General features: G+C 38.6%; 1 protein-coding gene across 3 annotated transcripts in view; it reads right to left on the bottom strand.

Annotated features, from left to right (window-relative positions):
• Nucleotides 1-3,128: 3,128 nt before the first annotated feature.
• Nucleotides 3,129-27,656, bottom strand: part of arhgef7b (Rho guanine nucleotide exchange factor (GEF) 7b) — a 35,719-nt gene continuing 11,191 nt past the window's right edge. Inside the window, exons 9-24 of one of the 3 annotated variants that reach the window (XR_004327875.1) lie at nt 26,448-26,570; nt 26,172-26,310; nt 25,476-25,535; nt 24,621-24,767; nt 24,383-24,469; nt 24,180-24,258; nt 23,707-23,843; nt 23,368-23,592; nt 22,495-22,588; nt 22,053-22,142; nt 21,477-21,635; nt 21,083-21,179; nt 20,589-20,643; nt 18,621-19,989; nt 5,992-5,996; nt 3,129-3,140 (exon numbers count right to left, since the gene is read on the bottom strand). Coding sequence is in view for 2 of the 3 variants with exons in the window: in XM_032505989.1 (XP_032361880.1) it covers nt 19,867-19,989; nt 20,589-20,643; nt 21,083-21,179; nt 21,477-21,635; nt 22,053-22,142; nt 22,495-22,588; nt 23,368-23,592; nt 23,707-23,843; nt 24,180-24,258; nt 24,383-24,469; nt 24,621-24,767; nt 25,476-25,535; nt 26,172-26,310; nt 26,448-26,570 (1,615 nt within the window). In the remaining variant the exon portion in view is untranslated. Of the gene's footprint in view, nt 3,141-5,991; nt 5,997-17,752; nt 19,990-20,588; nt 20,644-21,082; nt 21,180-21,476; nt 21,636-22,052; nt 22,143-22,494; nt 22,589-23,367; nt 23,593-23,706; nt 23,844-24,179; nt 24,259-24,382; nt 24,470-24,620; nt 24,768-25,475; nt 25,536-26,171; nt 26,311-26,447; nt 26,571-27,656 lie in introns of those variants that run through there. The other 2 variants (XM_032505989.1, XM_032505990.1) reach the window with 2 other exon arrangements.

Genomic DNA, 27,656 nt, shown 5'->3' with positions numbered 1-27,656 from the left:
ACAATTTCCCAGAGCCCAATGTGACGTCAAATATACAAATACTCACATTTGAGAAACTGATACTAGAGAATATTTGGCAATTTTGCTTTGAGAAACAGTTTATAAAATTAGTGAGCAATGAATTTGAGACTTGAAATTGTAACATACTGCTGGTTTAATATTCATGAATGGTGCTAAGAATGCTGTAGAAATCCATGACCATCGTGTCATCCAAGGTCTGTTAAAACAGGTGCTGTGCTTTCTTTTAACTCTATCCCCCAAATATTCCCACTCTGTGTGCTCTTTAATGCTGGAAAGCCACATAAAACTAAAAGACTGACTACAAACTACATTTTAAAACAGGGATCTTCTTTAAGAAAGAGACAGAATATTAGGTGAAAAAGCAGCCCTGTATTGTGCCTGTTGACACTGTGCTTTTGGGCTGCATAATACCAAACAAATGTTTAATTAAAATATCACAATTAGTCTGTCCGAGCTGAAAGAGGGATCTTTCCTCGTAGCTTGTTACAGTTTTCCCCATGTTGTCCTAATAAAGAGTTTATTTCTTAATTGAATCTGAACTGATTTTGGACAGATGTTTGAGTTTAATGTTATTAATGTATGAGGCTGTTAAACTGTTTATTATGTTTAAGTTGTCTTAAAATATAAAGCAGGCTAATCCAACTCAGCCTCAACACTGCCTTCTCTACAGCCCAGTACAGCCTATAGCAGGACTAAAAATGTGTTTGCTCATGTAATTAGAAATGTATTCAGAAGACTTTCTAACAGTATAACACATGTCAAACGTGGTCAGAAGAGTGTACTGTGTAGAGTTACAGCATCCAAATTATTGGTATCCTATCCATTATATATCCTGAAGAGAGCTCAATTCTCAATTTCCACCCAACAACATGGAAAATGGCAGTCAATTTTCCTCTGCTAATGCAAACAACATAGCTCCTCTAAAATCAATGTAATTGGCTGGGCATTTAGTCTGACTGAATATCTTGTGCGATGCTTGTAGTGGTGCGATGATGGCAGCGTAGTTCCTTCATAGTGAGGGGGTCTGAGTAATGGGAGGAGCACTGACATGTGAATGGTGGGGAAATCTATTTAAATATATACAGAGACAGATTTCCATTTGTGATGCTCGTCAACCAGGCAGCTGAGAGGTGATGTGTCATTTAGCAGATCATCCTGAACCACATACTTGTGTTTTATTCTAAGTTGTGTGTTTTACAGTAAGAATCCAACTTTTTATGAATAAATGTCATTTTGGCCACAGTTTGCTGTACACACAATATTGATTTCACCAATAGTTCATAAAGGCTTTTACATTCCCTGTTCTTATACTCTGTCTGAAATCCTTTCGTTTTAAAAGGGACATTCCACTGACTTTAAACATCTGGAGCGAGATTTCTAAGTCTGACAAAATAAGCTTTTATCTTACAGAAAGCCTAAGTGACAAACTGGGGCGTAGAGTTTAAAAGACTTACTAGGCAGGGGAAGCCTAATGAAAGATGCTATTGACTTGTAATTTGTAGAGGTGGATCCAGCTTTTTTAGAACTTGACCCACTAATAATCTGGATATCTCTGTCTTTTTAAATGTCTCATGCAAGCCTCGCAATTTTGTGGAAGTGCAATATTACATCCCTAAACACTAAATTATACCCTTTAAAGATCTGAGGAGAGGTTTATGTTTTACAATTACACACAGTTGTATGCCCTTCTTCCCAAAAAAGTGAATTATACTCTGGCATTGCAAACAAGCATACATCTATCAAAGACATCCAATTTAAACTAATCTTAAAAGTTATATACACAGCATGATTTTACAGTTTTGTATTTACAAAGAAAATTCTGATTCAAAATTGTAAATTTGCATTTGTCCAACAAACTAGCTAATTGTTAGTCGCGTGCCTTCTTTACGACCTCAAAAAAATGCAACAAAGTGACCTTTTCCACTCTGCCTGACAGCGGACACAAGCCCGGTTACACTGAGCTGCACACAGAAGACCAGCAAGAGAGGAAAAAGACTGAGCTGCCTACTCTAAAATTGCGAAAATTGGGTTAAGGAAAAGTGCGTCTATTTGTGTTTTACATAAAATATACTTGATCCCAGGCTATATTTGTCCATGCATTAGAGGCAGAGAGCGCCTGAGCGACTGCTCTGTGCTGGAGGCCCTCTCACCAGGATCTGTTTGTCAGCTTCCACATTTACTGCGTGGAGAATGAATGCAGAATGCCGGATATCCATCACATTAATGCGGTTTGATAGCAGCCTGGCACTTTGAGGCAATTCAGCTCACAGGAAGGCTCCCGTATCCCACTGGTCCCTGCATTTTCTGAAAATGGTTTGGAACGCTGCACGCCCCTGAATAACAATTCCAGTGTAGTCGTGCTGGCGGTAGATTTCACTGCTTTGTTGAATTCTACAGTAAAGCTATTTGTTTTGTCTTTGTTACTATTGCTCTTACCTCATTCAGTAAATATCAACTTGGGCTTAGAGGGCGATGCTGGCCTGTGTTTAAAAATCGTAAGATAAAATGGACGTTCTTAGACCTAATGAAAAATCTCGCTTTTTTTTTTTCTCTACAAATCCCAAAAGTAATTTAAGATGCAAAGAGTTATGACCTTCTGCATGTAGGGACATCATTGGGATCAGGAATCAATTTCTATTTTCTGTATCAAGAAGCAACTATAATAAAAGAATCAGAAAGCACTTTTCTCAACTAAGTAACAATGTTTTACAAGAAAATAAAAACAAAACTGAAAAAGCAAACGCTAAAGGCAAAGAAAGTTGATGAAAATATAAAATGGCAAGAGTGGAGGGGTAAAATTAGTAAAGACGTATTTTAGTTCACCAAAACTTTCTTTTTAAAGCAAGATGAGATGAGAAGAATGTCCAAGAAATGATAGTATAGAGTAGGTATGTAACAATACACTCAATTTACAATTTCATACAAGTTCAGACTACGTTTTTCTCACAATTCTTTTCAACAGAATGAAATGACGCATCAAAAGTGCAACTAAAAATAGTACTTTTAATTGGCATCAGCTGTGTGCTTGACCATCAAGTGGTATTTCAGGCTGGACGTGCTGCAGTTCACAAGGACAAACACACAGATCACTTTGGTCTTGTCAATGGAACATTTGGAAACTTATAAAAAGTAAACTTTCCATTCAGAATCTTATTGGCGTCCATTTTGTCAAAACGGGTTTGCGTAAACGCCGTTAATAACGCATTCAACTGACAGCACCATTAAAATGTAATAATAACTTACAACAACTTTTATTTCCAGACATTTGCTGTTAAACAACAAAAAGAAGAAACACTAAATGGCAGAAGAGTATTTTACAGTAACGGAGCCATACTCAAACGCAACACGCCCCGGCTCTGTGTCTTTAGCTGCAGACTGCTACTGTACGTCCCTGTGTTGGAATCCTTTCCAGGGAAATCATACATCTAACTAGTGTAAAGATTACAACCTATTGAGATAAAAAAAAATGAATCGCAGTGCAATTTTTAAACAGCCCGGGGCGTGACACTAGCACAGGTAACTTTAGCCTGCTGTTAGCAAGTAATGTTAGCTGGCTTAGACGTGGTAAAAACACTGACAGCTAAATGGTGTGAGCTGTGGCTGGGTTCCATTGACAAGACCAAAGTGATCTGTGTGTTTTGTCGTTGTGAACTGAGCGATCATCGCACCACGTCCAGTCTGAAATACCACTTGATGGCCAAGCACACAGCTGATGCGAATTCTCCCCCCCCCCCACACCGGTCAAAGTATTTTCTCCACCCTTTTATTGATGGACAGTGTTACATTGTGTGAGTGATTATTTGCTCCAAGTGTGAATGACTGCTCCAAGTGAGAATGTTACGTGTGAAATACAACACTAGAGTAGGGTATATGCCAATGTTGTTTTCAATAAAAAAAAAACTTTGCACAAAGCAAGCCGATCCACTTTTCCAAGAGCATTACAATGAGAAAAAATAATGGTACAAAAAGAAATCAAGAGACATTTAGAATGGATAAAAATGTGTGATGTATTAAGATTAATTGCAAATTAAATATGACATTAATGTGATTAATTGCGATTAAATATTTTAATTGTTTGATAGCACTACTTTACACATTTAAATTGATTGTTAACATGATGCATGGTTACATCCCTAGTATAGGGACTTAATCTGCAAATACACCGTTAGTCACCAGCCAAGACCCCAGGCACATTAAGGGTCAACAAATCAGTGATGTATCAGCCATGTTGAGTCTTAAAGTCAGCAGTAAGTATAAACCAAGGAAGGAATGCGGAGTGATAACAATAAACTTGAACCTGTAGGAACATAAACTGAAGAGTGCCGAATCTTTTTATATTCAGTGTATACGAAGCAGGCTAAAACCTGATTTATTCCTGTACAACCAATTTTACTATTACCTGGCGGTGATTCAGTTGAATGCAAAAGTACAAACTTTTGTTGGCTGGCTTGACTGCAACAAAAAAATTCCATACCTTATATTTGGACAGAAAGATGCAACAGTTTTTAATACATTATATGTCCTTATTATGTATTTTTTCATGTTTTGCCGTTGGCCATTGGAGGCTTTCAGGTGTGGGGTAATAGTTTATTGGATTAACATACCATTTAGCTTTATTCTACCAAAACTTTCATCATCTTTCAATTGAATTTGAATAAAATTTGCTTTAACTTGCCTTCTAGTGTTGATGTTTTTTGTTTCTGATATGTTATAACTAAACGGAGAATGAAGAAATTAAAAATGTATGAAATGAATTCATAACAGGAAGGTAAGTGAACATTTCTATAGTGCAGATCTGCAATTTGCAGTCAAAAGATTTTCTTGATAGCTAATCTAATGAGTTCTAACTGCAAAAAGGTTGCTAATGCAAAAGTACTGATGAGTTTACCTCCACATAAGAGGTGTCACAGCTCAGACTTTCCCTGCAGCATCTTGGGCAACAGCCCAATCTAGCATCTTTTTTTTCCCTTTACCCAGTTAACCCTAGTCTCTATAAGGAGTGAAAAACACAATGGAACAATCTAGTCACATTTGAAAAGTGAAGCTAATGGTGCATCAACAGGTCGAGACTCTGAGCTCACATAATGGCAGTCTTTATTCCACTCAAGCTTGTTTGGCCATTATGGGACAGTTACTCTAAATAACCGCTGAAGAAATGGCATAATGCCTGCGTAGTGTGAGGAAGTAATATCTGCCTATTCATATTTTGTTCTCTCCGCTTCTGGAAAAAACACCCATGCAGCCCCATACAGTGTGCAGGGTATTTCTGCGTTTCCAGTGTGCATCCAGAAACCACGATTTATATCTTACAGCAGTTTAGTTACTGCAAACTGTGGAATTAAAAAAAGAAAATTACCACCACTATGGTGTGAACATTTCTTAATTAATATCATTTTCAAGGTTGATGCACTTTGAGGCAAGAGCAGTGATGTATGGTGTTTGTAGGTCTTGTTAACTGGTGAAATGTTTGTGGGCATTTTGAAATATCAGGTTATCATATCTTTATGTCAAGATGTTATAATATGTCAAATATTAATCAGATCGTATTGTGAATTTGGTGTGGGTGTTTTATTCCATGCATCTTATTTTAAAAAAACATATATCCTCTTCTTTATTTTCCACACATATTTAACCAAGAAATTAAAGCAGCTGAAAATTTATTGTCTCTCTGAATGTAAATTGTCTTCATAAAACATACTTTTAAACCAAATGTGATCTTTCATAGCCACATGAAAGGGGATTTTAAATGTCTTTAAACATTTCAAATTAAATATCAAACTACGGTTAATTTAATTCTTAAACTACAGCAAGTGATAGTAGTATAAGTAGTATAATAATAATAATAATAATAATAATAATAATAATAATAATAATAATAATGAATAATATATTACATCCTCCAGATGTGACATTTTTGTCTTCCAGCTGTTTCCCACATTGTACTTTCTGTTATTTGTCTGTTAGACAAACAACAACTGATATAGTAAAGTGGGACAGACAATCGCATGAGACAAATCAGTAGGCTTTGATTTCTGGGTAAAAAAGGTCAGTTAGTGTCTGGAGTCAGGAGTTTAATTCCACAGGGGACTATGGTTGTCAAGGCTTCAGTGGCTTCTCTCAATTTTTAAGTTTTAAGGTGGATATCAAGCTCCCTCCAGTGGAAGGTGTCTGCACTACAGAAACGATGACTCCAGAGAGTTACCCTGCCCTTTGTGTACTTTACGTCCATCACTTTCTCAAGGAAAGTTATATGGATCGGATGAAACGTGCAGTACTATGATGAAGTTCTTCTAAATTACAATTGTAAGATCAACTGTGGGGGTCAGACCCCTTACGGATGAGAAACATTTATTTATAGTTTGTGTCTGTGCTGTGCTGTTTGTGCCTGTGCTGATGATGGTTTTGCTCAACTGTCATTTAAGGTTTTCATGGGTAGTTATTTTGTTAAATTAGTGCGTCAGCCACAAAAGGTGACTTAATTCTGCACTGGAGTCAAAGGCACGAGTTACTGAAGTAGGCAAGGAACTGTGTTGTCATCACAAGATAACTAAATCATACTTGTGAATTTAATTTAAACGCATCGGCTTAAATAAAAAAAGATAATCTGTGGAATAACCTGTAAACCGCTAAGAGAAGTGAAGAAGAAAGTCAATTGTGACTTGCATGGTAGCACCAATATTGCTGAGTTTGTTAGACTGTGCTGCCATCCAGTGGTTAAATCGGGACTGCAGCATTTCCTCTTCATCTTCACAAGCACATCAATAATGTGAGTCACATCAGTTTGTTCTAGCCATTCATTTTCATCTAGGATTGTATTTACTATTACCACTGACTTTAAATTTTAAAGTAAGTCCATATGTATCAGCAAACTACATCTAAAGCTTCCACGAGACAGTGTCTTGCAATTTCTGTCTCCCACCAGCAACAGATGATGTCCATGCTTCACTCAAAAGGCTCAAAACTGTGCCCCTGAGGATCAAAGTTGGTTGTTTGATGTATATGATTGCAGAAAAGAACTACCATGCATCATTATACATAAGAGAGTATTATCCTGGAGAAATAAAGATGGTTGCAGAAGAAAACATGAGGCGGAAGCCATCAGACGCCTGTACTACAAAACAAGACTTGGCATTAACGAGGTAACTTCAGGTTCAACCCAGGGTTTTCTGTATCACGACCGTGGATCACTTGTTAACAGGTTCAATCGCCGTGGTAACTTATGCAGAACACCTAACCTGGTCGGGAGCAGGTTCTGTTGGAGATTAGAGATCAACCCGTGTGAAAGCACCGCCTACTGACCAATCAATACTCGATTGATAACGGCATCACAGTTCTTAGAAGATCCAGTGGAGACTGAAAGGGTGGAGCTCGGCGAGTAAAAAAAAAAAAAGAAAAATTGTGTTTTGCCTGTATAATAATGTCTGTATTCTTACATTCTCCAGCATCAAGCTTTGTTCAAATGAAGCGAAAGTGAATTGCAGTCTATGTACACAGCAGGGTTTGCACCAAGGAAGTGTTAGAGAGAGAGAGGAGGAGAGAGAGAGAGAGAGAGGAGAGAGGAGAGAGAGAGGAGAGGAGAGAGAGGAGAGGAGGAGAGAGAGAGAGAGAGAGAGAGAGAGAGAGAGAAAGAGAGCGTGCGTGCAACGATACTAACGGGCAGCATCTCTTACAACTACCCTGTATTGAGTGCACACCATTTTGCACTACCCTGTTTGTACTTTGTCGACTGAACGCCTCAGTGATTGTGTACTGTCATGTAGACAGAGACGGCCCATCTGTCGTAGTTTTTTCCCCATCTCAAAAAACTGCAGCAGATGATTTTGTTTTAGGTGCATGGTTGTTGGCTTGCCATGTTTAGTTTTACAACAAATGCGACATACCGGCTCGCTCAGGTTAAGCGGTTCACCACGGTGATTCGGTTTGAATCCGAAGTGCTCCCACACTGCAGCTCTCACGCTTGTCTTTGAAAACAATTTCATCTTTCTTTTTTTATTCTTCCAACACTCAATAAGCGTTTTCTACTCACGCGGCTCTTTTGCTGCCATCTTTGGTAGGCTATGCCAGGAGTCTCACCACACACAGAGAGAGAGGAGAGAGAGAGAGAGAGAGGAGAGAGAGAGAGGAGAGAGAGAGAGAGAGGAGAGAGAGAGAGAGAGAGAGAGAGAGAGAGAGCGCTATACACACACACACACACACACACACACACACACACACACACACACACACACACACACACACACACACACACACACACACACACACACACACACACACTTCTCTTTCTCTTCTCTGAATTTCAGCCAGACGTACAGCTCTATAGCCATTTAAGAAAAAAAAACTATTGTGTACTCCAATGAGCCTAGCATAAGGAATGGCAAAGGGTTGTAAAGATGCAACAATTACAGTAAGTGGCCCTTTGTTGAACATCATACCGTTTTTTAACCAGAAGGTAACGTCTAGAGCATTTCCGCCACAAGCAGAACCAGCCATTAAGTGGAATCACCATCCATAACAATTCTATAACACCAAAACTAGACCCGCTCTCTGCTTTGCTCCACCTGAGACTTGCTCTTTACGTTTGACTGCAGTGCTGCAACTCCAAATGTTTCTTCAAATTTGAAGTAGTGTTTTTTAGCTAAATAGCACTTTGTCAGATTAGAGTACCGCATTACTAAGTAACGGTAACGCGGTAACCGGCATTACCGATCATGATGCAAAAAACATCACCGTTAGTAACTTTACACTTACATAACTGTAAGTGTTCTGCAGGATACCAGACTGCCACAGGTAGCAAACAATGCAACAGCAAAACAGAGAAAGTTTGTCCGTTCACCCCACTTAGCCTCTGATCATTATGGTCTTCTAGTAGAAAGATTCAAAAAGGGAAACTGACAGCAACGGAACGTTTTGTTGATTTGCCAGGCAACTATCACATAAACGCATCCTTTTCTAACATCAATTACAAGTAGTAGCACTTTGATACATTATCACTATAGCTATGGCCATTGATTCTGTCAAGTCTTCACAGAATAAGGTGAAAACGATGACCTGCTCCACCAACTGAGAGCAACTGATATAACTGAGTACAGCTGCACTTGTAACAATAACTAGCCCATTGTGGATGCCAATGCCATGTAAAGCGGAGCATGAATGACAAATTAATTATTGGACAAGGACATGGAGTGTACGTTTGTTAGGGCTATAGGACAGTTACAGTGAAAACAGCCCAGGAACATTAGAAATACTCTAATCACGTTCAAAGTTTGTGTCATCATTACCCATGCTGCTGTAATTTCAGTGCTATTAGAGCACTTTTCACCCTTGGTTTAGTTTTATATTTCTACCCTTAAATTTAAATTGTCCCTTTGCGGTTTATTTTTGGAATTATTAACTTAAAACTTGACAGTTTTTGTAAATATTTTGTAGTGGTCTCTCCCTCTGTATCTTTCCCATTCAACAGGCTGTGACTTTACTTGACTTAGAAAAAGGCATGTGGGTAATAATGTAAGCTTGCAGGAAAATTGAAAGATAAACTAGTTCAAGTTATCCTCCCATTGCTTTTTATTGCTTGTTTACTGACTTAAAGTTCAATTAGAAAGTGTCTCATCATCAACCCCTGGAAAAGGCCCGTCTGGTTTATTATTCTGTCTGTGTGGACTAAGCTTCTTCTGTTGGCTATAATACTGCAGGAGCTCCTGTTATAAATAAAGTAAACTACTAAAAAGTTATAAATATATTTAGCTTTGTGTTTTCTGTACAAAGTTTGATTATGAGAGGGGTGGAGGCAGCAGAAGAACTGTCTTTGCCATCAGTTCTGTATTAATAGGGTTAATAGGTCAAACTGCCCCTGTACACTTATTCAAAGATACCCCTATAGCATTATCTGTGACACACCTGAAGAGTGGCAGCGTGAGGAAGCAAATAGCTGCACATAGATCTGCTAAAACAAAACAAGCGGTATTGTTAGAGTTCATCATGGGACAGAAAGGATGAACCACAATGAACAATACCGCTTATTTTTGCAATGGTTAAAATAAAAATGTCCTTGGTCGCATTGGAATTTACATTTGGCAACGAACATATTTGTGATCATCTCAACTAAAATACATTTCACTTTCCATAGAGAACAACTGAAGAAGAAAAAAAAAAAAGTCTCTCTTTCGCTTTCTCTGGGTACATAAGACTGAAACTGAAATGGTAAAATGCTTAAATATAATCCTGTATAAAGTATACAGTATGAAATAAGCAAAGCTGCACTTACATCATGTTGGCTCATTCCAAATCCATCTTTATGTAAAAATCCATATATCTTTGCATGTTAATGTGCACAGTTCTAATCAGGCAAAGTTCATTTGTTCCAGAGGGTGCAAAGTATGACAGTGCAGGTGTTTCAGCGTCTTGTGACGGAGGTTGTGTCTACACATTCACCAGGTTTATTTCCAGTCAGCAGGAGGAGATGTTGTTGTTTGGTGATCCTCCCATCAGCACATCATCATCATTTAGGTGTAAATATTAAGTAGGGCTGAATGATTAACTGCATTTGCAATAATATCGCAATATGGTAAAAGGCTGCGATTTGGTCACGTGACTCGCAAGAGCATCAACTTGGCACGCTGACCTGTTGTCCAGTGGCCTCAGGCTCGACAGAAACTTTAGTCCCAATTAGAAACACTATGTCACTTGTGTGGGACTATTTAGGTTTGAAAAAAGAAGATGATGCACAGCTTCAGGTAGTGTGCAAAACCTGTCTTACTAAACATTGCTACCTCATGGGGTAACACTACGGACCTGCATCAGCAAAAACACCACAATGCCATCTACGACAGCTGCATGGCTGAAAGGGCAAACACCAGTCGGTCCAGTAAGAAAAACACCACCCGACCGGGATCACTCCATAGGAAGTTTGAAAGCGTAACATTTACTCCATATGAACATACTTTAAAACGAAACAAGGAAATTACTCAAGCAGTAACGGAGTTTATCGCCAAAGACATGATGCCACCAAGCCACACAGAGCATCTGTTTAGCACAGGAGGGAATAGAGTGACTTAAGGTCGCTCGTCATCAAAACCAGCTAAAAGTTGCTCATGGTGACAAACTGCTTCCTGTGTGATCAGATCACTATGGCTGGTACAGGCAGATATTTCTCTCCTTTTATTTTCTGCATTTTTGTTTTGTTACTGACTGGAGATCAGTAATCTATACTGTATATATACTATATTTTTACTTAACTGTGTTTAAAAAGTGCAATCCAAATGTTTAAATATGTTTATTACAGTAAATAATAATCTAAATACTACTATGTGTGGTAAGGCCACATGTTTGTTTTTATATTCCTGCAATCTGCACATTAGTTTGTGTGATTTGTTTCTGTCTTCCATATAAATATTTTACACCAGGATTGGTTAGTGGTCAATATACTACTGTGAATGAAGTAGTTAAAAGATATCATTCATATAAATTCATGCGTCACCTAATTTCGTCATCACATACAGGCCTGGCCTCCAGTAAAGAACAGTTTGATTAATCTTTCTAATATTGTGTCCTTCATTCTATCCAATGATTTATAGCTTGTGTTTGTTGAATAATACAGAAGACAAAGTTTAAAAAATAATCACAGATTCAATTGCAGTATTGGTGGGGAAAAAAAATTGCAATTAGATTATCTTTCAAAATTGTTCAGCCCTAATATTAAGTTATATTCCTTTTTTAATGTAGTACACACGTGTACTGTAAATTGTCCCAATCTGTGACACAAACGCCCATAAAATCCAGTAATATCAGCTGTCATTGCATTGTGTGCAAAACATCCATGTTGTTGTCCTCTCTCTGGGTTAAACTGTGCAGAAAAATGATTCTCCACATACGTGCTGCTTCACGGAAGTTAGACCAGTATGATGTCCTATGTCTCAGAGGGACTTTGGTGTCAGCCCATCATGCTGCTGATGTTGCAAGTTTTCTCACGACCTGCATCACTTGTCTTCCTCTGGGTCTTCATTTTCTTCTCATCCTCCAATATTTAGAAGCAAATTCCAAAACCAGAGATGGCATGAGAAAAAACGTATGTAATCCATAATCTTCTGAATGAAGGAGAACTCCTTCCTTTCCTTGGAAAAAGGGAAAAGTAATCCACACACACCTGTTGGCTGGCGAAGACAACACTACTGAAGTTTGACTTTTGCAGGAAAAAAGACTAAGAGATGTGAGAGGATGTCATAACAGAGAGTAAGAGGTTGATGAAGAGGACAGAAAAGGAAAGGTGAAGGATGGAGAGTTGAGGAGTCGAGCATCCTGCCATCTCTCAGGCACGAGTATAAATGGAAAGCCTGCGTCTCTGCCTCCTTTTATATTCTCTCTTCCCCTGCTGCCTCGCCTTGGCTTTTACCCTGGCTTCAATGTGTGTGTGTGTGTGTGTGTGTGTGTGTGTGTGTGTGTCTAGAGAGACCTCTTTCAGAGCAGCAGGAATATATTATAACCCAAACAAAAGGATCCGGCTTATTGTTTATGAATTACTAGCCTTCCAAAGCCAACAAAGGCCCCTATTTTCATAGAAAACTCCATTTTCATTTCAGCTCCATTTGATTACCAGAGCAAAGACAATGAAAAGGCCTCTATGGGCGCAACATCCCAAAGGGATTCATTCCTTCTTCTCTCGCTCATTCAACGCCACTGAAAAGGTTTCTTTATTGCTTTCTTTTCAGTGCAGACGTCAAATGGGCTTTTAGGAGTAAACCAATGACAAAAACAGCTATTGCTTGGCTGTTTTGTACAATAACAGGGGCCAGGGAGGAGAGGAGTCCTGTGTTGTCTTTGTCATCTCTTTATTTTGCTCTTTTCTGCAATTGGAGAGGAAAATTGCAGAGGCTGAAAATTCATGGCTAGGCTTTGAAGGGGAAGAGAGAGACAAGAAGAGGGAGCCACAATGTAACAATACAAGTCAAATCTAAATTATCACTAGCTATTGAACTCAGTGAAGAGACAAAAAGGTACTGTACAGCTCCAGAGGAGTTTATGTGTGCTGTGGAGTACCCTTCACAAAACAGACACCTGTTGGGTTCACTGCCAAAAACAATACAACTCCAGTGACTCACTGTCATTTCATCTACAATGGGGCTGTCAATAGTGTGTGTGTGTGTGTGTGTGTGTGTGTGTGTGTGTGTGTGGTGTGTGTGTGTGTGTGTTGTGTGTGTGTGTGTGTGTGTATGTGTCTCTTTTTCACAATTACAGTTTTGTCTAGGAGTGTGTAGAGATGCTGGCAGAATTAATGACTCTCAGATCAAGGATCTGATCTTGAGGTTACCACTTTTACATTTTTTAGATGTGATTAAATCATTGTGTTTAAATATATGTGCCGAAATTCCTCTGTGGATGACGGGGACAGTTACTCCTCTGTTGCCAGACTAGACGCAACTCAAACTTTGCTTTGTACTTTCGTTTAGGTCAAATATTTTACGCCCTACTCAGGTGCATTTCCCAGAAGCAGAAGTTTATCTTTTGAGCTATCACAAATGATAAATGAAGCAAAGAGTCACTTGGTTTTGAAACATCGGAACATCAGGAAAAGGAAAAAAAAACTATTATTCTTAGAAAAAAGATGAATAGCCCCAAACGTTGACTGTAGAAGATGCTCTTTCATCTTTTGCTTTGCCTCATGTTTTTGTCCTCCTGGATGAATATTTGGCTCGAGACAAAAGGTGAATCAATCAATTATTCCTCTTGCAGGGCCCTGGTGCTGTTGTGAAAAGCGTTGACATTTGAGCTTTCCAGTCGACATCTGCAAATTTATAGGCCTTCCATTGTGTAAGGCAGCCAGCCCTGTATCAAAGGCTGTAAAAGGCCTTGTCAATTTAGTAAGGACAACTCCACAAAGACTCCTTTCTCCTCTGTTGTTATGGGAATAATGCTTTTCACTGGTGCCCTGCCAAAACCTGTAGGCAATTTAGCCATGTGATGATATTGATTGCATTGATAACAGACACCTAACATGGAAGCCATTAAAACTGTCACTAATGCATTGTGAAACATCACAAATGTATGTGTGGAGATAAAATAAAATTAAATAAAAGCCTTCATAGAGGCATAGAGACTGTAAATGTGTACAATAGGTGTTTCACCTCCAACATGCTGCAGCTGGCTGAAACAATGGTAATCACTGTCATTTAAAATATTGGCCTGCATTGGTGGCCTTCCTGTACGCAAAATTACGAATCCCACTATTGCCACGCCAAGACCCACTCAGGGCTCCAGACTATCGTTTTTACCAGGAGCATTGTAGCCCTAACTAAAACATTTAGGGGCACAGGCAGAAAATTTAGGGGCGCACAACCTATATCAACCTGTAATGCAATTTTTCACATTTCCCCTTTGGAAACTGTTTTACTGATAAATGCTTTGGTAATAAATACAGAAACTACAATGTGTGTTTTATTTTAGTTCACACTCACATTTAAATTGAATGGTGCTTAACAAATGCACATTCAGAAATGTAACCAAAGTATCATTATGGTCAGTGTACGATATTATTGCCTCATACAGGCTCTCCCTCTCTCCTCTCTCTGTGTTTCTTGTTTACAGTGAAATAATCAGATCTAAGGTGTTTAAACTTCCATGGAACGGGGAGTGTCTAGGCTTAACACCCAGTGTGGGAAATACTGAGTAATGGGGGAGCCAGAGAGAGAGGAGCTCACAACACTCACACAAGCACTATTTGTTTTTGTGTGGTAAATAGTTAGATATTTAGCATCCTATGAGTATTTTTTCATAGAAGTGGTCTCCGCTCTCTGCTGTCACATTTCTACATCTCTCATCCAAGTGAAGGAGCAGTACAGCAGCGTGTGGTAAATTTCGAAGCTGAAAATGAGACCCACGAGTCACTTGTGGGTCTCACTTTTGCAACCGGGAACTGGTGTATTGTGTTTAAACTGCGAAATGCCTGCACTGTCAGAAAACATTCGCAGGTCATGGAGTTCATCTCCTTACAGTGCCTCAACGAGCTGAAATTTCGCATCCAGTCTTCTTGAAAATGGTGCGTTCAGGCCTTTTTTGCCACACAAACCTCTGACTCTGAATCATCATCCGACGGTGACGCTGTACACTCTGGCACTAGCACACTAGCCGCAGGTCGGAAAAATAAGTGGGGCTAATTTACTGGTTGCACATGTCGCGACTGGATGTAAAATTCAGTTGCAGACTAGACCCCGACCGATATATTGGCGTATCAGCCAATATTACACATTTCTTGAACTATTGTATTGCATTTATAATGGCAGATTTTTTTTTTTAAATATTAAGTCATCAGATTCATTTATAATGACAAATAAAAGATTATGTTAAATGAATATTTAAAAACCAAAATTAAAACGGACAGTCAACCAGTGTTGGCGTTCTACAACGTCCCTGTTGGCAACACTGATTTTTGTTCAAAGGACTTTAAGTTTCATATCTTAAGTTTCTATTTTCATACATTTTATTCATCATAACGAATATACTTTGATGTTCCTCTGTTCTGTTGTGACAATAAAACAAATTCATAACTAACTTAACATAACTACAAATAACTAATGGTTAGGGAAATCTGTTTATGTTTTGTTACGTCACCTTGCATAGACGCCTGGCCAATAGTAGCGATTGAAGGGCGGGTCTTGGCGTGGCCATAGTGGGGAAAAAATAAGTGCTTGCTGTACCTTGCTGAAATGTCAGATGTGAATATAAAAGGGTACTGTAAGTCATATCTAATACTGTACCTAAATGTCACTGTAAAGCCATAAAGCATAAGCATATGCTAGCAAGTGAATCTCAATGGTTGAGAGTTTTAACATCCCTGTTTATGTTTTCTTCACAGACAGACAGAAGCCTCACTGTTAACTCGTCCCTTTCCTACAGCCGTATTGGACCTTGTTGTTCTTTCCTATTCTGGTCTTGCAAAACAGTTAAGACATTTTAAGTATGCAACCAAAAGTTCCCTCTTCTCCTCAGCTGCTCATTCCTCACTACATTCTCCATATCACCTCCTTAGCCTGACTTCTAGATCATTTTCACACAAGAACTGACCGACTCGCTCATCAGTACGACAGAGAGAGCTCAACAAAAACCCAAGCAAATGTAAAAAGCATCTTCACCAATATGACAACACATAGCATTTGGTAAGTTCTGCAAAAAAAAAACTACACTAAATAAAGAAATACTGACTAGAAACACACTGCAAGTCATACATATCACAATTCTGCAGGGTTTAAAAAGGCAAATACTGGGTGTTTAGACACATTACTCAAATACATTCTGTGTATTGTGTTTTATCCCTGGAGTGATGCCACTGGGTGCTGGTTCTGGGCCATCGAAACAACAGGGGCCACACTGGGGCCAGTGAAATTAACTCTGACACAATGCGCTCATTTCAGCAGAAGAACTTTGAAACAACAGGTTGATGTTCGTCCGTCAAAAATAATGTACATATTATAGATCATCATAGTGTGACTTACACATTTCTTATGCAAAGATATATGGTAGGCCTACTACAAAATGTACACTCTGATACAGGTAAAGATCAGTATTAACTAATGACTAAACATTCAAATATCAAAAAGTTTTTGTTCAAAACAAAAAGTACCAATGCATGTATCAAATACATGACTTACTCGCTCTTATCTTTTGCATGGTACACATGCAGTATCCCCTACCAGGCCTATAGAGTTACTTTGCTCACTAGTCATCCAGCCGAGCTTTAATACCAAACCAAAACCCAAGACATCCTCACCAGCAGCTAGCAGGCCTTCTGCACAGGCCCAATCATGAACTACACAGTCAACAGGTGATTGACAGGTGACTAAACAAATGCAAAACTGGAGAAATTTCACATTATTCAAATCCATAACCTTCAAAACATCAACAAGTAGCTACAATGCAAGGAGTCAAATACAAAAAGGCAGCCACGAGGGCCATTTAAACATCAGGAATGAGACCAGCGAGCACAGACAGACAGAGTATCTGACTTACATGTGTTGTCCACTTTCTTTCATGGAGATATCCAACTGCAACGTGTTTCTTTGACAGTCATTTTGTTGGTTGGTTGACAGAAGTCTTCTCCTATGACAGTCATTTTGGTTGTTTGTTTGTTGAAAGTATCGCTGCTAGCTTAACAATACCATATTGGCTCATTAGCTAGCAACACTGGAAAACTAGCTAACTTAACTAGCTAACGTTACTGCCAATTGAAAACTTACGTTACCGGTTGTGTCTTTTAAATAATCTCGTTGACTTTCTGTTATTTTTTTGTATGGCTGGTGGTTAACAATTCATTTCATAGTTTCTTTTCCTGCGACGTCTTCGTTCCCAGGTTCGTAGCTAGAATCTTTACAGAGGTGTTTGATTACGTGATGCTTAACTAATCAATCATGGGACGCTAATTTTCACCTGGCGTAGATTTGGGCTAGAGTGTAATACCCTATATTGACCACTAACACGGGGGCGCTGTTCCCCTTATTTGAGGGAACTGTAAAAGATGGGGACAGGTTAATAGGAGACAAGGAAAAGTAAAGTAATACAATTTTCCATATTGAGAAACACTAAAGTTGAATTTTATTCTATATTTAAATAACACAATGTTTTCTCTTAAATCCTCAACTGTTTCAGCACCTTTCATACATTCATTTTACTGAACGTTGGTGTAACTTTATTGCTTTTTAGCTGCATTTATATATATATATATCAGATATAGAGACATGAGATTCAATTGTTTGATTCAACATTTATTCACAGACAAATGGGTGAAATGAATAGAGTGGGGATGATTGTTGTCATATTAAACTATTGTGATCACCTTCATCACCATACCATTTAAATCTGCAATACATTTACATCAGTCACTCTCAGTTAAATACATAAGTTAGAGTTAATAATTGGCATGTATTAGATTAGTGTGGTTACTAATATTTGTAATATTTTAGTTGGAGGTGAAGTTTTTATGCTTAATAAGTTTAGCAAAGGAAATGTTCTTCTTTCCAAGGCACGTCTCTTGACGTTCATGAGAAATACGCTGCTTTTCTGTACAAATCATCGTTAGTGTGATGTAAACAGGTCAAGTAGAAAATAAGTAGTGTTACAAATCAAAACCAGTTGATAAAAACACAATCACAAATATAAAAATAAGAAATCATTCTACAGCAAGTTGCATATTGACATTGTAAAAAATCATAATAAAAAACATTTTCCAGCGTTTTCAGTTCAGTTTAGTATACAATTGTATCTCATATCCTTCTAACCATCTTACTATTGACAGCTGTAGCAAAAAAGTTGAGAGTCGGTCCAAAAGTTTAAAACATTAAAAACATATACTGTATAAAACAGTGTTTTACAATGCCAGGACTACTACGGGCGAAACATGTACATATAGCTGGCTTTTTCACCATTAAACCTCCAAGGACCTTATTCCAAGTTTCAAAGAAAAAGATATTTGTAGCGAGTGTGGAATTTAGCATTTTCAAACAAAGTGTATGGCTCTGCTGCCTTGTTTGCTTATAGCCAAAGTCGCCTGGATTTTTAATTTATTTAATTTGTATCTACGGTAAAACAAACGTAATTACATACTACCCTGGTGTCTGGACTTCAAAATCAAGTTTCTATGTCTATCTGCAAGAATATTAAATTTCAAGAATATGAATGAATCTGGAGCTGAAAGCAAATACTCCCAGATGGACAAGTTCATTCCTGAGAAAATCTTCGTCTAACTTCCCGTTGACAATAAGACGGTTTTCCAGTAAAACACATTTTAAGATGTGGTTTTTTTAATTTAATGAGCTCATATTCTTTAATATGCCCTTCAGTTAATTAAAGCAGATCATTGTCAAAAGTCAATTTATCTTCAGGCTTTAGCCTCCAAACTATATTTTGTGTGCAAAAGTAAAAGACCAGTTAGAGCAGAATCAAGTTTCTCTGTTTCTGTCCATGTCTCTGGTACAACTCACTAGCAGTTTATCCATCTGGGTTTAAAAACGTAGTCAAATACAAAAACATATTATATTCTTCAGAACTAATCAAAATAATCTTGGCAGAAATTTGCATAATCCATGAAGCAATGAAGTGGACACTTCAAATAATATGGTGGTCTGTTGCAAAATGTTAACCTACTGTAGATTTGTCCTGCAGTAATCTTTAGACCACACAAAGAAATGTAATCTCATCCTGTCACTTATACAGTGAGTGCTGGTAAAAGGGTTACTTTAAAATGTAATGCCCTACTACACTTTGCATTTCATATTGCAAATGACCAACTTTATTTTTTAGTGTGTTGGAATCAATGAAACAACATAATAAATAAACAAAAAATTGCTGCCAATAAAATGAAGAGTGTGGTAAAAAAAAGGTTTCAGTCAATGTGAAAGGTTTGCACCCACGTAGCATTCTTAATCATGCACTAGGCCAGTCAATAAAACACTGCGCTGCCAATGGTTACATTTTAAATTTCATACTTAATGCAAAAACAAAACACAAAGAGGAATGAAAGATAATTACAAAAGTAGATGAGAAAAGAAATTTGTTTGTCAGTGTTTCAAAGAAGGCTGTTTGAAAAAGTAAAGGAGAGTGACAGGAAGTGACGTCATCATGCCTACCAGCTAATGTGGCTTCACAGCTTTACGGTCAGTTGGGCTGGCTTTGCTCATGGCTGGCAGACATTTTCTCTTGGTCCACAGTTAGGTACACTGGTCAAAGCAAGTAGAAATGGTGACGACGTGTTGAATTAAATATTGGCAGCTTTTGTCCACACACAGGTTGAACAACAGTTCATAGTTCCTTTGGTCACTTTAAAGTCAGAAATTGGTCTCGTCCATGATGATCACACATCTATTGATCTCAGAGGTTAGTCTCATCCCAGGTTGGGTCGTTCATGTTCTTCAGAACTCTCCTGACAATCCTCTCCAGCTCTTTCCTCGCCCGCTGCTCCTCCTCCAGTGTCCTCTTCATCCTCTTGTTGTCCTGGAGATGTGAGACAAAAAAGATGGGCGGAAAGGAGAGGGGAGAACAATGCAAGGAAGGAAGACAAGCAAGTGGAAAAGTGGAGGGGTGATATGAGATCATGTTTTGTTTTTGACTAAATTAAACAAGTATCTAGCTTGTTCAGTGACAGTTATTGTGGCAAAAAAAACTAAACTCCTTGTTGATAATCTTTTATTGTTTATATTTTGTTTTATTTGCACTCTTTATATTTGCACTCTTTGGCAATTTGGCTGCATCCCTTACCTAAGTTTTTTTTTTTTGCACTTATGGCAATGAGCAATGTCATTGTCAACTATTTGAATAAATGCTATTACCATTAAACAATAATAATTGCATTTTTATCGATCTGAAGATAATATATCAGCCACCAATATATTTTGCATCCCTAATTGATAATGTAGATATGTATTTGATTACATTAATAGCAACTTCCTGGGGACCCTCAGGAAACCCCTTCAACACCTCCAAGGGTTGTTGGAGCTATGTTTTAACTCTATAAAGTGGGACATATAAACAGGAAACTGATGATAATGACAAGTCTAGGTTAGTAATAAAAATATTTTAAACTGAAGACTCACCTGTTTGAGTCCCTGGACCTCATCTTTCAAGCTGTACACAGTGTCCACCAGACTCCTGCAGGAACAGAACAGCTCCACTGTAACACACACTGAGAGTGGTATACCACTGACTGAAACATCCTCGTTTCTCATGTTCACATCGTGGTTTGGGACTCGTGACTTCTTTGAAATTTGGTATACAGTATGTTTTTATCTTGTAATATGTTTATTTCACTGTGACACTTGGCCACCCCTGCATACGTGATGTGTGAATGCCTACAGGTTTTCATTTGATAGGTTTCCACTTACTGTGTGCTGTTTTATTGTGTGTTCAGTAGCCACCATTTTCTATTTTTGTATTGTATCTTTTGATCCTTTTATTTATTGCTGCAGCAAGTCTTAGTCCCCACTATCGCTATCACTATTTGGGACCACTATCAAAGGCTAACTTATCTGCCTTAGGGCACATTTAGTATGCTGTACATAAACACACACCTTCCGCTCTCCTCTCTCACCTCTCCTCCACTACGGTTTGTCCATTGCTCCTGGTCTCCTCCACTATAATCTTCTCCTCCTCTGGGAACAACATCTGTACGTCCTTCCTGCTGGAGCCTGATTGAACCGTGACAACAGTGCAAGTTATTAACCCTGCGTGATGCACAAACAAAGACATGTGCACACAAACATACATTTTAACATCAAAACAAACACACATCCAACCATTAAATATACTGTACTATGGGGTATATGATTACTGAATCTATACTCATGGAGATGCCCACAGACTCATTCACAAAGACATACAGCAGGTGAAAGGTTTGGGAAGATATATAAATATATACGTCTATGCCTAGTTGAAAGCTAGCTGGTTCACTGGCACGTCAGTGCTTTACAACACCGATATCTTACGAGAAACTGAGGCAGTCCTGTAACTATGGGCGGTCCAAAGACTGTCATAATCCGAGTCCTCTGACTGGTCAGAACAAGGCAGGTTGCTGGGGAAACCAGCGACGGTGAGGCTGGTGTCAGCGAGTACATGGTTGTGCATGAGGTCAGTTCCTTGCCAGGCTGTACAATAAAGTGACCAGCAATAGATGGGGTTCGAACAAACCAAATTGAATGTTGCGGGGGGGATATAAACCATAATGGATATAGGATGAGGGTTTGGGAAAAACCATATTGTAGTTGTAAACAGTTATTTAAAAAAACAAAAACAAATATGAGATTTGAACCAAATGCAACCAGAAATAAAACGTTAGATTTAAAGAAACAAAAGGTAAGACACCATTCAGAATAAAAGGAGAATGAATGAAGTAGTTAATGAAAAACAGTGTTTGGAGGATAAGGAAAGCAGGGCAGTGGATGGAAGACATAAAAGAGAAGAGAGAGAAAAATACTGTTAGATCTGATAGCAGAGTACAAACTGGTGGTTAGCAAGAAGACGGGTAGTAGTGTGTGAGTATGCCAATATGTGTGTGTACTCACTGGAGTTGAGCGTCTGCCGTGTCTTGGCGCTGGTACAGTAGGCCTCGATCACTTTCAGTATCTGAGCGTCCTCCTCTAGCGCTGCTGTACCTGAGACACAAGGACAGGGCAGAAAGTGGCTTAGTTTTCCTAATGGACTAATGTAATTGCAGCAAACATTGCAGTTATTTCAGCAGTGTTTGGTTCATGACAGCAGACAGATTAAACAGCATATTCTTTATATTATTTACACAGCATAATTGGTAAGTTGTAAATTGAGCCCTTACGTTTTTGATCATTTAAAGTAACAAAAGCCTGTGTAGAGCCAATAAAGATATCTGCTATTATGTTGCACCAAGGCATATAAAACTAACATCTCCAACAGCGTCTTTAACAGTTTATGGGGACATTTTCCCTTCACCCGGGTATCTCAGTCGCTGAGTTTGCTAAGTTGGTTACTTACTTTTTCTGACAGTAAAGTCCTCTTCTGAAGGTTTCCTCTCTGGCTTCCTCTTGGGGAGCAGCTTCTTCATGTTCTTAGGACTCTTACTCATATCCTACAAACAAAGACACGTACATATGTAAAGTAGGAATCTTGCTCCAATTTTAATTTACCAGGACTAAAAAAACTATAACTGCTTGGGATAAGGTCAAGGGAAGGAATCAGGAGAAAAAGAATCGACACTAGAAAGGGCCACGGTTAAAATGTACCCAACTGGCATTTTTAAATTCATATAACTCTGTTATTATAAAACCTTTTCATCTCTCAGTCCATGCCTTTTCCTGAAATGGGTTTATTAATCACCTAGTGAGTTATGGGAGGTGTGGTATGAAAACAAAATAAAAAATATGATCTTTTATTTCTAAAATAGCCATATTGCTGCGCTTAGCATTCATAATACAGCCAGTCGCCTAGCAACTCGTAATGTATGCATGTCTATTGACCAGGCTGCTGCTATATGACAATTCAATTCAGTTTATTTATGAAAGGGGACAGCGCAAATTAATAAAACAAATGATTTTTGAAAAAAGCCAGAATTAGCCATAACCCTATTTATCATCTGTAGTCCCTTGTGTGTGTGTTTGGTTCTGTGATTAAAGAACCTAACTGACTTTTAAATAGCTGCCTTGACAAGTCGTACTTATTGATAAAAAAATAAATAAAAAGAATAAATTACATCTTTGCGAGTGCTGATGCTGTTTTGGCAGCGGGTAAATATTACCCGCTCAGCAGTTTTAGGAGTAAATGGAAGGCTGGCCTTTCTAGTGTCGAGGACTCTTTAGGTCCCCAGATCTCACTTTGAGCAACACGTTTTATTATGCCAGTGTGCAGCACCTCTTTGAAGCAGAGAGCAGCCGAGGGCCGGAGTGGAGGCGCAGGGCGCAGGCAGCTCAGGCTCCAGGGTATAGGGGTACTCGGTGGCTCCAAGGGCCCCCACATCGGGCTGCTGCTGAGGGCCGTCCCATATGAAGAAAGATGGGGAAGGGTGTGGTAGGTGTGTCTAGTGCTCCCTCCACGAGACTCTGAGTGTCTGGAAGGAGTGGCGGGTTGAGAGGGCAACTAGGAAAACAGAGGAGACGTTACAGATAACAGAAAAGGAAAGAGAGACGGATACTGTTTGAGGGCAGTGAAGTAGATGAAGACCAACTGACTAACTGGTTAATTGTGACTTACTGTGTGACACACGGGCTGAGGGTTGTGCGAGTGTGTGTGTGCAGCTGAAGTGTGTGTGTGTTTGGTGAGAAGGTCCAGCCAGTCCTGTAGATCTTGCTGACTGTTACATGCCACCTGCATCCGATCACATTGGCCACCTGAAAAATACATTACATATTTTCATCTATATATAATGGCAAGCTTTAACATAACCTTTTTTTTCTCTTAAACTCCATTCTTGACTTCGGGTGAAATGTTTTGACGAAGCGTCATTTTTTGTGTTAACAGTATTCAGGAGTTTTCTTACTTGAGTGATACTGTTGCTTGTAAAATACGCTAAAATACGCTATATACTCGTAAGCACAGTTGATAGAAAATCCACTTCTTACCCTTCAGGTATCCAGTGTAAAGATGTTAAAATCAGGCTCATGTGATCTTGTCTTAAACAATTATAAATGGAAAGGTTCACTAGCTAAATTATAGAAATGGCTAACCGGATATTTCAAAAGCATTCCTCAGGTTTTCTCCGTCTTCTATTCTGGAGATGAGCATTCCTGACAGTGGCATCCTTCCCTATGGAGTCACACAGAATCAGACAATATCTAATTCAGTGGACAAGAGACCAAACCGAACTTGTATGCTGCCGAGAATGATAGTAGGAGTGCTTTTAGTTAAATCTAATGTACTGTGAACATACCTGGAAGATGAATCCACTCATTCTCAGGCTGGCAGAGAGCATGAGCAGCGTGTGAGGGAAGAGGACAAGGTAGCGTTCATTTGATTCCTGAAAAACAAACAAAAAATACTTCAAACGTACTCTTTTGTAGTCGCTTTAAATGAACAGTCTTGTGTCTACATTTTGGGTCTGAAAGCAACCTCGCCACACGTCCACATGACACATTTTAGTTCAATTGTTTTGGGTGTTCTGAGAGTACCTGACAGTTCTGCGTGTGGACTGTGGCTTGGGACATTTGGAGAACAGGGCCGAGAGTTCTGATGTCATCCCCCTCCCAGTTTCTGATTGGCTCTGTTAAAATCTGCAACTCCAGGTCCTTCTTCTTCCTCACCTCCTGGCACCGAGCCTGAACACACACAGAAGCATGCAAAGGAACATAAACGTACAAACACTCTAATCAATACAGTTCTTGATTTGGCTGTTTTAAGAATACACTCTGATGTTTTATAAATGTTAAATATGTGCTGTGATAGGTGCTAGTGACTGTGAAACTGAAAAATACTTTCAAAGCAGAGCATATTTAAAACAGCTTGAAGTGTGATCAGCCACAAGTAAGTATAAGTATCAATCTAACTCATTTACATGTGCATGTGTATTTATGTAATTACTTTTCTAAAATTAGTGGTACACACAGCTATTCCACCGGGGGGGGGAGCTCCTCCTACTTCCATTATAAATCTTCAATAAAAAAGGGTTATCAAACCCATAAACAACATCAAAACATCCTTGAAGTTCTAGGAATATTGTACTGTCTGTTTGTGTGTCTGCTTGTCTGTCTGGGAACTTAGCACTTGTTTTTTTGTACTTATTTTAGTTTTCTTTTTATTGTGTTTTTATCTGTTTTATTTGTTCTGATTATTAGTTGACGCCTTTCCCCTTCGTTCACAATGTTTTAGACCATGTGTTGCTCCATCTTAAGCACCACAATGGAAACATGCCTTTATTCTTGATTGTGTTTTTTATCCTCTTGAACACCTCTTGTTGATTGTTGTTGTTCAATAGAGATTTCATTCATTCATTCATTCATATGTTTATATGTGTATTAGTATCTTACTGCAAAGCTTTTAAAGTCCATCATTGAAGCAATGAGATCAGCTTTGTCAGGGTGTTGGTCCTAAGACAAAGACGAAGAAAAAGGAAACATGTAAACTCATTGACAATACTGTTTTCTTTCCAATATCATGCATGGAGATTAAAGGAGAATTCTGGTCGATTTCAACACGTAGCTCTGTTGTTTGCAAATTTGAAGTGCTGTCAGTAGCAAGAAAAATGAAAACAATTGTTGTCTACATGAGTTATACTCCTGCTAGATTTTGCACCCAACAGGCTTAGACAGGGCAAGTTTTAAAGGAATAACTGCACATGGCTAGACACATGTAATTAATTTTTCAAGCATGTTTCAAAGCTGAAAACAAGTTTAAAATTTGCTCTGTCTATGCCTGCTGGGTGCAAAATCTAGCAGGAGGATAACACAGTGTAGGCAGCACTGATTATTTCCATTTTTCTTGCTACTGACAGCACTCCAAATTTACTAACAACAGACCTATGTGTTGAAATCGACTGGAATTCTCCTTTAACATCCTGGCAAGCTCTTGTTTAGAAGAAAAATGACCAATGTACACACAGTTAATTATTATGTTATTTGATATCTATCTTTATCTGTACATTTTAAAAGCAGAAAGCAAATGTCAATTGGCTTACTGGGTTTATTTGGACAATAACACAGACAGACAGGTAGGTTCAAGCTAACCTCCATATGTCTGTCCAGCTCTTTCAGCAGGGTCGGGTATCTCTCCAGTCTGGTAAAGGGTTTACTCAGACTAGTGGTCAGAGTGAGGATCCCAGGAGCAGACGCCCCTTTTGACTCCATGTACTCCCCCAGTTCCTCGCTGTGATGTATACAAACACACACACACACACACACACACACACACACACACAAACAAAATATGTATTTACATACATTTGGAACAAACACACAAAGAAAAATACACGCACACGGCAGCAAACACGTCTCAGACTGTACCTGTGTTGCGTGAGTACATTGACTGCAAACGGGTGGTTGGAGCAGTAGGCCACATAGAGGATCTTCATCTGGGGCATCAGATTGAGGAAGAACCCCCCGATCCTCTGCTGGTTCTCTGGGAGTCTACACACACAAATGACATGTTAGACATAACACCTGCCAGTGCCACTGTTGGCATTTAATCACACATAAAGATAACAGATGATAATTATGGGGCATCAGCTGGTCCTCAGGGATTTAAAATAGTGGTGGTGGTGATTGGTCCGATACCCACTGTGACCAATGTGTCCTCGAGCAAGACACTTAACGCCTAGAGGCGTTCGACCTCTGATAAATAGCAATTGTAAGTCGCTTTGGCTAAAAGCATCAGCTAAATGACATGTAATGTCATGTAAAAATGTGTATAATGAAAGCAATACAGAGAAAAAATGTAAAACATCATATAAATTTGAAATCTCTACATTTACATCAAGGCTGCTTTTAAGAACATAAAGGTTCCTATTCAGCAAAACTGATAATTTGGTGACGAACATCAAATAGTTAACTGTACCAACCAAATATGTAATAGTTAGTCCGTTTTTTCTGTTTGTTGATGAGATTTCAAGATTTCAATTACACATTTTACACCTGCTGTATCTCACTGGACTACAACTACACAAGGCTCAGAGAAACATACTTTTCCTTTGGTCTACCACTAGATGTCTCTATGGCTTTACTAACTGCTTACATTACTGTAAGATCAAATAAAAGGTCTGAGCTTCAGTTTGACTGCAACCCTCCTTTTTAAAACAAAGCCCGAGGATGTCCGAAGATGCCCCAGCCCTCAGTGTTAGGATGATAGCATGAGCAGTTCATTGGGGTTTTGTGCAGGTTTCAGAGAGGCAAGTTAAAGACTACATAAGAGCATTTATTACTACCTGGAAGTGAAATAAAAAACAATAAAAGTATTATACTGTATATTAAATAAGTATTATACTGTCTAAACAGTGTTCAGAAAACCTAACAGGGTGTCCAGTCAGTTTTTTTCTAAATGATTTATTGTTTGGTCTGTAACCTGTCAGAAAATAATGAGAAATCAGTATCACAGAAACCCGAGGAGTAATCTTCAAATTTCTAGTTTTGTCTGACTTGTCTGATATGCACACATTTCAAAGAATTGAACCACAGAATGTTTGATTGAAAAAAGTTGATTACAGTAATTTTCTTTTG

This window comes from Etheostoma spectabile, chromosome 24 (assembly GCF_008692095.1).
Source record: "Etheostoma spectabile isolate EspeVRDwgs_2016 chromosome 24, UIUC_Espe_1.0, whole genome shotgun sequence".
In the NCBI taxonomy this organism is placed as follows: domain Eukaryota; kingdom Metazoa; phylum Chordata; class Actinopteri; order Perciformes; family Percidae; genus Etheostoma; species Etheostoma spectabile.
The sequence above is the reverse complement of the archived record's forward strand: the minus strand, read 5'-3'. Positions and strand labels throughout refer to the sequence as shown.